The 11,520-nt window shown below is 44.3% G+C and overlaps 1 protein-coding gene across 1 annotated transcript in view; it reads right to left on the reverse strand.

Annotated features, from left to right (window-relative positions):
• The window catches only part of LOC125427271 (ATP-dependent RNA helicase DDX24-like), a 20,513-nt gene extending 9,209 nt beyond the window's left edge, over positions 1-11,304 (reverse strand). Inside the window, exons 1-4 of the mRNA XM_048486469.1 lie at positions 11,183-11,304; positions 6,772-7,460; positions 4,998-5,378; positions 2,411-2,564 (exon numbers count right to left, since the gene is read on the reverse strand). Of these exons, the coding sequence (XP_048342426.1) occupies positions 2,411-2,564; positions 4,998-5,378; positions 6,772-7,453 (1,217 nt within the window). The 5' untranslated portion in view covers positions 7,454-7,460; positions 11,183-11,304. The remainder of the gene's footprint in view (positions 1-2,410; positions 2,565-4,997; positions 5,379-6,771; positions 7,461-11,182) is intronic.
• Positions 11,305-11,520: the final 216 nt, after the last annotated feature.

The raw sequence follows: 11,520 nt of genomic DNA on the forward strand, positions 1-11,520 counted from the left end.
ACAGTAATTATACCAAGAGTTGCTTTGTCAAAAACAAACTGCTCTGTGGTCGCTTAACTACCTCAGCTGTTTAGCTGAATCAGACAGGTGAGTATATTTTCCCCTCCCCCTTTTACTGAATAGATCAGGTCTTGGGGGGGTTGGGGGGTGGGAGGCTAAGTTATGTTAGCATAGTAGATTCCCTACTACATTCCTCTTTGTTACCCCCCCCCCCCCCCCAGCAGGTTGGAACCTATTGGCGCCAAAGTTTTTAAAATTCTATAGTAAAAGTTGGGTTTTAGTTGTTTATTTGGCTGAATTTTACTATATTGTATTCTGTCTGTATGTGGGCTGCCCTGAGCCCGACCTCTGGTTGGGGGTAGGGCAGGATATAATTCCAAAATAAAGTAAAAGCAAAAGCTTATATGGATCTACCTAAAACAACATACCGGTAATACAATTTACATTCCTCACCATTTGCTCCAAGTTCCAGGCAACAAAGTATTTCCAGAAAAAGCATTAAATCTAAGCAAACACAACCTTTTCTTACAAAGTATCTCACTGTATATGGTTTATTCTGAGCTGGATTTGTTGAGGGTTTTTTGAATAAACCATCTTTTAGTGTGGGCTGCAAACAGCAAGTTGGTTGTCATAAAGAAATGACCTCCAACTGAACAGACAAGGAAGTTTTACATAACTACATATACGTGGGCAAGCAGGCTAGTGAAATGTCGCTGAGCTTGTCACATCTGTAGTTATTGGCAAGGTTAATCTAACAGATGGAGTACCAGCTTTGGCCTGATTAACAGGGGGCTCAACTCTTCCCACGGGTTATGTGCCTCTAGAATCCTTGAGCAAACCTCTTTCTCCAAACCTCTAGTCCTCATGAAGGAAACAGGAAAATTGGACGGAGAGACACATAATACCATCTCATATAATACGACGATACAATGAAATTGATGGGTAGAAGGTTCAGGAATTTGTGCTCACGGGAACATTCAAGGCAGGTAAAATGCAACATGTAGACTCTGCCAAGCCACGACTCTGCTTGAACTAGTGGCAATCAGCATGCAACAATGATGGAGCCTCTGTGTGAATCTTTGAGAATGTGGCATCGATACACGCCAAGACCTTAGAGTATATGGCTCTTTCCGCACGGGCCAAAAACGGCTGACCACAGAGGGAGGCGGTAAAAGCGCCGCCCCCCCAGGCCGCCCGTTCCCACCTGGCCCGGCTGCTGCTGCTTGCCAGCAGCACCCGACCTGACCTAAGCTCCCCCTCCCCCAGGAGGCGGCGTCAGGCCGCCCTAAACAACTGAACCCTTTAAAGGAGGTTGTTGTTGGAGAAGCGTCTTCCCGGCGTGGTGGCGAACAGCGCCCGCCCGAGGGAACCGCTGTTTCCCCTTCCGCTTTCCCATGTGCCCCTCTTTCGTGTATTAGCCATGCGTCCTGCTGGCCTCCTAGAAGTCCCTCCCCTGCAGCTGTCCTCCGACTCCTGGAGGGTCCGAGGAGGGCAAGCGTAGAAGCTGAGGGAGAAAGCCAACAGAACGGCTGGTGACTACGAGAGGTACATGGAAAGGGAAGAAGAGGCGGCTCCATGCGGAGCCGCCTGCCGTCCTCTCCAGAGGCCGTCCGCATGCCTGCATGCGAACGGCCTCCGCCTCCACGCCGGCGGAATTCCTGCCGGCGTGGAGGCGCCCTTACGGCCGTGCGGAAACAGCCTATGACTGCTTGGGTGAGGACTGGAAACACCTGGGTTCAAATCTTAACTCAGCCATGAAGTTCACTACGTAATGTTGGGCCAGTAAGTATCTTTTAGTCTAGCTTACTCTGCTGAGAGAATAAAATGGGGAGAGAAAAGCTCTCAAAGGCATCTGGTGGGCCACTGCAGAGTGCTGGACTAGATGGACTCTGGTCTGATCCAGCAGGCTCTTTCTTATGTTCTTAATAACATGCTATTTAAAACATAAGCAAAACATCACAATAAAGGCAAAAAAAGGAAAAGAAATGAAGGTAATTCAATTTCCAGAGAGTCTCAGAAGAGGAACTTGGTCAAGTGAGAGACAGTGTGGTGTAGTGGTTAGAGTGTCAGACTAGAACCTGGGAAAGGCACATCTGAATCCCTACTCTGCCAGGGAGCTCTGACAATTACTCTCTTTCATCTTAACCTCCCTCACAGGGTTGTTGTAAGCGCATAATGCCTTGAGCCCATCAATGTAATTATAATGATAAACATTTTGAATATTACGTTCATTGCTATCTCCAATCCTAAATGCAGCAAAGGTGAACTCTAAGCAAAAGTGCAAATAACCCTGCACCGTCCAGAACTGCTCACACAATGGGTGCTGCGGTACAGGCAAAGGTCTACAGTATTACAGTAGCCATGGCTTTATTAGAGAAGTGAGTCATTTTTTTTAAAAACCTCTGAATACCTGAGCCGCCGGAAGCTTGAGAGATGTGGATGCCTCTCCTGAATCAACTCCCACAGGCGCCCCGGGGTTGCGACAATAATTTCTGGCTTCCTTTTCAAGATCCGCTGCTGCTTCTGAGAAGCCATCCCACCAACAACAAGGGCTGACTTAATACCTGAAAAGCACAGTTGGGCATGACATTAGTGTCCTGAAGCATTGTCTTCAAGTACACTCCATCCTAAAATGTGTAATATTTCACAGCATAAAAGCAAACTAATGACACACTTTACCACCCCTGCAAAAAAACCGTGAACCCCCTGTGAGAAAAACAGTGAACCAGCTCTTCAGAGAACGAGCCTGAAAGATCAGTCGTGTCACCAAACATTCCTTTAATTCAAAGAGAGACTTCAAGCAAATTGCTTCCTGGAACTACAAACACAGGAAGAGATCTGTTTTGTTCCACACTCACTGACAATTACCAGAAAGAACAGTACAGCCTGATAGTAACAAATGCTTCTGGAATGGAGGACTGTTCTTTATACAGAAACACTCAGGAGCCACAAATAACCCAAAAGAGTCTCACACCAGAAATGGAAGTTCTAGAACCACTTCATTTACCATGAGGTAAATTCTATGGGAACTTTTTCAAGGAAGTTATGGGATTAGGCTACATGTTGACACAATTCGGCCCACAGCAGAGACTTCATTTGCCAGCATTAATTTAAAAAAACACCTTTTCTTCTGTATGTTAGGAATTTATAGACCAGTGCCCCTAATCAATCTTGTGGACAATCTTTAGAATTTTGAGAGTAGGGAATGGGTGCCATGACAAAATGGCTGCCATGGAGGATTAAGGACAGTCACAAAACAACTGCCATGGGGTACTGACACCAGACACAAAATACTGGAAATTTGCAAACCAATTACCTCCTACTGGGAAGACATATTTTTCTGAGTTCAGCTCCTGCAAAGAAGTGGAGGAAAGCCAGCAATGGCTCTTTTGTTGGGCAGAAGCAAATGGGTACCATGAAACCCTTCAGCTGCTGTTCAAGATCAACAAAAGGCTTTGGTCCTTCACTTGGTTCACCCTCTATGAGTTGTTTGTTTTCGTACTTATCTGCTCTGTTTCTTGTGCTGCTGAAGCACAACTATTAGGGTGTGACTGACTGAATTGGAAACTTTTGAATACCGCCCGCCCCCCGCCCCAAGATAGAGAAAATTCTCCATGTTAATTTAGCCCCAAGCCCAATTTTTAAAAGCTATACTTTCTAAAAGAGGGGTTCTTTTAGCATAATTTTTAAAGTGTGTTTTTAGTCTGAAAACTATTATTCATTTTAAGCTAATTAGTGATTTTTGTTTTACACTCTTACGACTTTCAATGAACAACTTTTAATGTTTTATGTTTTTATCATGTTTTGTAAGCTGTTGCTTCTTGCCTGAAAAGGTTTTGTTCGCTGAACAGAAAATTCTCCAAATGAATTCAGGTCTTAATCTCAAGTCTTACTCGAAGTGAAAACAAAATGAGACAAATACCTCCAACAACCCTCCCCTTCCCGCAGAATAGGGCACACAAAATAACAGGAATCTAAACCTCCTTTATAGGGGCACAAGAATATTCCAAACCAATGCTCATTCCATATTCAGTGCTCAATAAATTCTGCTTCCAGGCATTCCTGCAGAGAGCAATGTAGAGCTTCCTTATCTGCATAAATTATGCAAATGTACACCATTGCTCTCAGTTTATTCTGATTTGGCTGGTCATGGGAAGAAGCCAGAAACCATGCCGAGTACTCCCTACCACTATTTACTTTGGCTTCTGAAAGTTCAGTATACACTGTCAGTGTCTTTTAAGCATCACAGCCATACCACGAGGCCTAGAAAACTCATTTTTATAAAATGAGAAATGAGATTTCTGAGGAAGCTAAATCGGTGGGTGATCTTGATCACTAGGATTGCCAGATCTTCCACCTTAGGCTCCTTCCCCTGGTATCATTAAGCAGACCAGCAAGACTCTTACAAAGGTTCAAATGAGGCCTAAGCCTCAATGTTGTCAGTGTGATGACATTACTTCTGGAAGTGATGACAAAACATAGGCAATGACAGGGGAGACACTCTGGTATTTGGGCAAAACTCTTTGGTAAAAACCACATGCTTCTACCATAGAGTTTTTTGCTCATATAACAGAGTATGTCCCTCATCGTTTGTTGGTTTTAATTGTGCTCTGCCTATATATCTTGTGTTCACCGCCCTGAGCCCTTCGGGGGTAGGGCGGTATACAAATATGATAAATTATTATTATTATTATTATCATCGACATGATGACATCACTTTTAGAAGTTTTACACTTCCAAAAGTGATGTAATCGTGAAGGAGATATTGATGCCTAAGCCTCATTTTAAGCCTGGTACGATCACCCTTCCTCCCCCACCATTGGCCAGGGTGACCTGGCAATCCTGCCGATCACACTCTGCACTTTCTCCGTAGCAACACACAATTCTGCCATCGTTATACTATCAAAACTGAAGCTTGCACAGACATGGAGCCAACATTAGAATTTCATATGCAGCTAGCAAATGAGGCAAAATGTAATACCAGCAAATGGACATACCTGTGTATTTGGCCACTGCATCAATATGATGTTTGACTTGGACTGCCAATTCCCTTGTAGGAGTTAGGACCAATCCCAGAAGAGGATTGCGTTTCTCTACATCATGTTTCTTGGCACCCAAATCCGATTCTATATCCTCCGACACCTTCATGCAGCCTGTTGCCGGAGATTTGTCATCCTCAGCAGCGGTACCATTAGCTTTGCTTCCAACAGGGTTCAGGCCTTCTGCTTCCTCCTTCACTTCCAGGATTGGCACATCATCCTCTCTACCTGCTGCTTCTTCAAGGGTACTATCACCTTCACTTGCCAAATCTTCTGATGCTTGCCATTGCAGGATGGAGTGGATCATTGGGATTGCAAAAGCGAGAGTCTTTCCGCTTCCTAAAACACACACACACACACCTCTCATAAGACACCTGCTTTACCTGACTACTTACAGAAAAAAACAAAAAAGATACAAAAAGACACACAACCAGAGAGGATGTCCTAAGGCAGTGGTGGCGAACCTATGGCATGGGTGCCAGAGGTGGCACTCAGAACCCTCTTTGTGGGCATGCAAGCTGTTCCCCCAGTTTGGGCACTCGGCAGTGGCAGGGATACGAGGGGTACGCAATGTACTGGGCACGTGCCCCTGCGGGGGTGTGGCAAAGGTATTCTGGGGGTGGGGCGGGGGTGTTTTGGGACATTCTGGGGGCATTCCAGGGCAGGGCAGGGGCGTGGAAAGGGCACAGGGTGCATGCATGCCCCAGGTGCAGTTTCTCCTTGCTCCGCCCCCGGCACTTAGTCTCTAAAAGGTTTGCCATCACTGTCCTAAGGAAAGCATCCCAGTGCTGCATGGTAGAACTGCGCACACTCTCTCGGGATGCTGGGTACCAAACAGACCATCAAACAGGCCAGGAAACTATCTGTGATTTTCAGAACTGATTCCCAGTTGTTGTTTTTTAACGTACGAGAAGCTATTTGAATCCGCTGAACACAACAAAGGCTTCTAGCATTTTGGGGGGAGTTAAAAAGGAGCATCAACTTTTAAAAAGCAGTACATAGAATTTATTTCTATGACGAGAAACAGTTTTTTAGGAAGAAAAAAATTCAACTACTTTTGTTAACCTCACTTAGTAGAATTGTTAAAAACAAACATAGGAGCCAGACTAGTCATCTTTGTTATTTTAAACAAAATACTACCTTAGGCTCATTCCGCACATGCAGAATAATGCACTTTCAAACTGCTTTCAGTGCTCTTTGAAGCTGTGCGGAATGGCAAAATCCACTTGCAAACAGTTGTGAAAGTGGTTTGAAAACGCATTATTTTGTGTGTGCGGAAGGGGCCTTAGAGAAAGAAAAAACCCCAAAGTGTCTTAACTGACCGGTCTGATGAACTTTCTCCTCTACATAAAGACATCCGATACATACATTTAACTTGTTGACTTGAGCATGGAACTAGATGTTCAAAGAAAAGCAACGGATCTTCCTCTATATGTTTCTCTCTTAGCTGCTCAGGGGAACTGTTGCAAAGAACAAGAAGCTGCTCATTGCAGGTGACTGGATAAGGGGCTAACCCCTCCCCTGCCAATCAATTTCTCCTTGTTGGTGCTCCTCCAGGCAATCTGCATTTCCTCCTCCGCTCCAAAATGTAAAATACGACTGACTGAGAAATGAATGTTGCTATTTACTTAATTTTCCTGCCTCCCCTCTGACTGGAGAGTAACAGGCTCATGGATGTGTGGAATACATGCACACAGTTTTCAAGAGACAGGGTAGCAGCATGAGACTGTACCTGTTTCTGCAGCACCAAGGACATCCATGCTGTCTCGAATAGCAGAAGGCAGAGCCATAGCCTGAATAGGAGTTGGAGCGCTGAACCCTAATTCGCCAAGCGCCCGTAGAACAGGCTGAGGAACAAAGAGACCTTTCCATGCAGACATGTCTACGTGGACATCCGGCGAGGCAGACAGAGCTTCTGCTGTCCAGCTTTTTGCCTTTTTGGAAGTGGTGGTGGGTACATCTTGGAGAGAACATGCTTTCTTCTTCCGTTTCCTCTTTTTCGGTTTTTGTTTTAGGCTTGTCTCAACTCCCTCATCACTCTCAGCTTGGCTAGCAACAGTGTCTCCCCAGTCGGTTGGCTGATCCTCTGTGGTCAATCCACTGTCTTCCGTGGCCTCCTGTCCTAGATTCTTCTCTTTCTTTCTCTTCTTCTTGGGAACAGGGCTCTCTGACTTCACAGTCTCACTGTCTTCCTCCTCACCGACGGCTTTTCTTGTCTTGGTTTCTTCTCCCACTTTACGGGAAGCCACCAGTTTATAATCCGTAAGTTCTTCAAAACATACTAAGCCACCAAGCTGCTCATCAGCAAAGAGATTTGGGTCGATCTCAACAGGTTTCCATTGCCCAGTTACTTGGATGCCTTTTTGCTTCAACTTCAATGGGGTCTTAAACTTGTTTCCTCTTTTAAACTTCATGGCTGACCTTCAAAGAAAAAAAGAATCAAGGAAACCAGGGTAAATATGGTATGGACCAATTGGTGCCAACCAGATGCCTGTAGGCCAGGGATCAGAAGGCTGCTAGAATTGAAGGACCAAACTGCACCAAAATTCAGAGCAATAAAGAGCCAGTATAAGAAAACACATCTGCAAAACTGGAAATACACAATTTAAGATAATAATCAGCAAACTGACTAATCCATGAAGTTTCTATAGCCAAAATGCTATACTTTACTAGGAAGTGGAACACAAGTCTCAATAAATATACACAGGAGCATCCACACATTTTTTTAGTGCACTAAAGGTTTGAACAGCGTAGTCAAAGCTTTAGGTGGCAGTTTCCAATCAATACAGAATCCTCCTTGCTTCTCCGTGCCACATGGCTGGTCTCTCATCCCATTCAGAATCCCTTTATTCTTCATTCAGACGTTACAATAAATTGAAATTTGTTTAAATCACGGTTCACACAGCAAGAGCTGGCTAGCCTACAAGAGCCAAGTCACAAGTGCTGATGTGCCTACACCCCAGGCTGTCTGATGCTTGCCTCTCTCTCACATCGCTAGACAGAAGAAATGCTCCTTATGTGAGTATCTGTGTGGAATGGCAGCTGTAAGAGGCAAGGCTGTCTGTGAACAAAGGGCAATCTGTGAATTTGAAAGCCATTACACACAGAACAAACTATGGTTAATTTTTCAGTTCCAAGCCCTACTTAGGAATCCCGCTTTGGCATTACTCAACAAACCTCATTCCAACGGATCATCTGCTTCTGGATGTCATAATTAACCAGGGTTGGAAGAAACCACAGTTTATAAATTGTGGTATGTGAGATCTACAGGTCCCCCTACAGTCCAATCCTAAGCAGTTACACCCTTCTAAGTCCAGCGAAGTCCTCCTACCATATTTTCTCCATTTCCTCGTTTACTCCATGTGTCCCCACCTTTCTCCCCAATAGGGACCCTCATTCCTTCATTTTAGAAACGTTAGACTGAGTGTATGTGTGGCTGGCACAATTTAACTCAACAAGCTTCCATGGCAGAGGGGATTTGAACCTGGGTCTCCTGGAACCTAGTTCAGTACTCTGACCACTACACCATACTGGTTTCTTCCCCTGGAAATAGAATGGTAGCCTACATGGATCTGTGATTTGATTCAGTGAGACCACTCTTAGGGGAAACAACATTAGCATCATGCCTACAATGAACAGAAATGGGAAGTGACTGAGGATAACTTCACTGCCAGCAGCAGGTAAGTTCCACATGGGCTATATTTGCTGTTTTTTTCTTGCAGATGGCAGAAAGCTTGGGGATGGCATCACAGCAAAGGTACATGTGGCTGAACCAGCAATTGATTCCTGATCAGTTGATCAAGCCATCCTGTTATTTTGTTTGTGGCTCAACTAGATTGCATGTGTTTGTTCACAGCAGTAACTTTTACTTGAAAATAAATGGTGGTGTTCTAATAGGTGTCTGTTGGAAGAATGAGACTTGTGACCTCAATGCAATCTGCACATTTCTTCTCCCTTGGACAGCCTTTCTCACTCTGCTCAAGCCTTTAATTTCTTTTTAAAAGATGATAATAGCAACTACCTAGACTTACCCATTTTTTCCTGTAAATAATTTTTGAAAATCACTCCAATGAGCAACTCCCACTTCAAGTTGCCTCAATATGGCCTTCGTATGCTTGTGTTCTCTTACTAGCTTTGAACATTTGGTTCCACACAATTTGTTCCGAACAGCCATCCTCTCAAATTTGGTATTATTTGTAACATTCCACCACCACCACCCTTTTCAGGAAGCCTGTCCAACTTATGTTACAATTAGCAGCTGCCCTATGAGAATTCATAGTCTCCAAAGTTGTTGTCAAACTTTGAATGATTGTAAAACTGAATGAAACCATTACTGAAAAATATCTTAGACTTGAATTATGGAATCTGTAAGCACAACAAAATAGGGTATATTTTATTTTCACCTGTCCTCACAAAAGGCGAGGGAATTACCATCAAGTCACAGCTGACTTATGGCAACCCCTGTTGGGATTTTTAAAGCAGAGCTTATTCGGAGCTTGTTTGCCATTTTTGGCCTCTGTGTCATAACTCTCGTATTCCTTGGAGGTCTCCCAGCCAACCTCTAACAAATCCTTACCCTGCTAGGTAAGGATTGCCTGGGGTCAGGGATTCTAAACTTGAGAACCTGCTACTATACGCAGAAAAAATACTCCATTTTAAACAGACAGGTGTTTTGTAGGAAATATTTTTAGAAACTAATGGTTGTAATCACATATTAATACTTTTGTCAATAATACATTCTGTTCATTAGACTTTACTTTTTTAAAAAAAATGATAGAACATGTTGATTAGCTGAGGATTTTATAGAATGTTACCTGTATAACCATGCTATCTCTCTTTTGCCTAGAACTGTATTCAATTAAAAAAATCCATCTTCCTGTCTATTGCTTTTATTGTTTTCCTTTTATCTTTCTGTTAATATTGATTTTTTAAAAAGGAAATGGTCAAATCAACTAAACAAATAGCAAAGTTGCTTGTGGTGGGTTTTCTGGGCTTTATGGCTGTGGTCTGGTAGATCTTGTTCCTAATGTTTCGCCTGCATCTGTGGCTGGCATCTTCAGAGGTGTATCACAGAGAGAAGCCTGTTACACGCTGTGTCTACACTGTTGTAACAGACTTCCCTCTGTGATACACATCTGAAGATGCCAGCCACAGATGCAGGCAAAACGTTAGGAACAAGATCTACCAGACCACAGCCACAAAGCCCGGAAAACCCACCACAACCAGTTGAATCTGGCCGTGAAAGCCTTGGAAAATAGCAGTGTTTAAGTAAGACTATTTTCCCCCCTCTGGTGGAGGTCTGCCTTTGACTGAACGGCAAACATTGAACAGAGGTATCTTTCTTCACCAAATAGGTGCAGCACAGCTACAGCTGCTGAATTTGTATGTTGCATATTCGGCAATGGCAAATGAATAATGCAAGGAAAAGAAAGACACCCCCCCCCCAACCCCTCAGAGCCCATGCACTGACTTCCAATGCACAGGAGAATCAGAGACTATAAATAATCAAACACAGTAAGTAAAAATCTACAAAAAGCAAAGAAAGGTGGGGGCTGGAGAGAGCTGTCTCTCTAGTACTATAAGTTACGGACAGATTAAAAACAAAACGGGATCTTGTGCCACCTAGAAACTTTACAAATTTATTGCAGCGTAACCTTTCACGGACCATTAACACACTTCGTTAGAAGTTCCCTGTTCATTTGTGCGGTCTGCCAACACGCCAGCCCGACAGCAACCCAATGCCAAAACGGGACCACCGTCAACTACAGAAGTACTAGTACCAACACCGAAGGGTGTCACGCTCAAACCCGCATTCGACGGGCGGGCCGTGTGAATAGTACGTGCTATCCCATGTTAACCAAACCGGATCAAAAGGAACTGCGGCGGTTGTCAAAGGGGGGGAGGGGCGGTTACTAACCAGCCTCTAAGCTTAAAGCTGCAACTTTAGAAGTAACTAGGTAACTATTCAGGGTGCAGGGAAAGGATCTGGTAAGACAAATGGGGTTTTCGTGGACTACCTTTTCTTTCTTTCCAGACCCCCACTGTAGCTCAAACTATCGCCTCACATCTCTCTTTGCCCAGATACGAAGCTCCTTTTGCCTACTTGAGAAGAAAATAGCCGATCAAACCTTACTGACACCCACCGAAAAGCCACTGCGACGACACCAGGCTCAGCTCTAGTACTAGGGCCTAGGCTCTACTCCGACACTTCCTGGAGAATCTGACCACGTGGGAGTATCACGGGGGCCGCCATGACAGGTTGACGTCACTCTCCTGCGACAGAGCAAAACTTTGGGTCGCGCGGCAAACTATTTTGCACGGTTGCGCTCATGGGATTGGGTGTTTATAGTTGTGGGTGGAGACGTGCAAGTGGAAAGTGCGTTGCGGGTGGAGGGGTCTAGTGGCAGCAAAAACATCAGAAGAGTCCTTTGGCAACTTAAAACGTTTAATAATGGTTTAAAAAATTGTAGCAAAACAGTTT

This window comes from Sphaerodactylus townsendi, linkage group LG02, assembly GCF_021028975.2.
Source record: "Sphaerodactylus townsendi isolate TG3544 linkage group LG02, MPM_Stown_v2.3, whole genome shotgun sequence".
In the NCBI taxonomy this organism is placed as follows: Eukaryota; Metazoa; Chordata; class Lepidosauria; order Squamata; family Sphaerodactylidae; genus Sphaerodactylus; species Sphaerodactylus townsendi.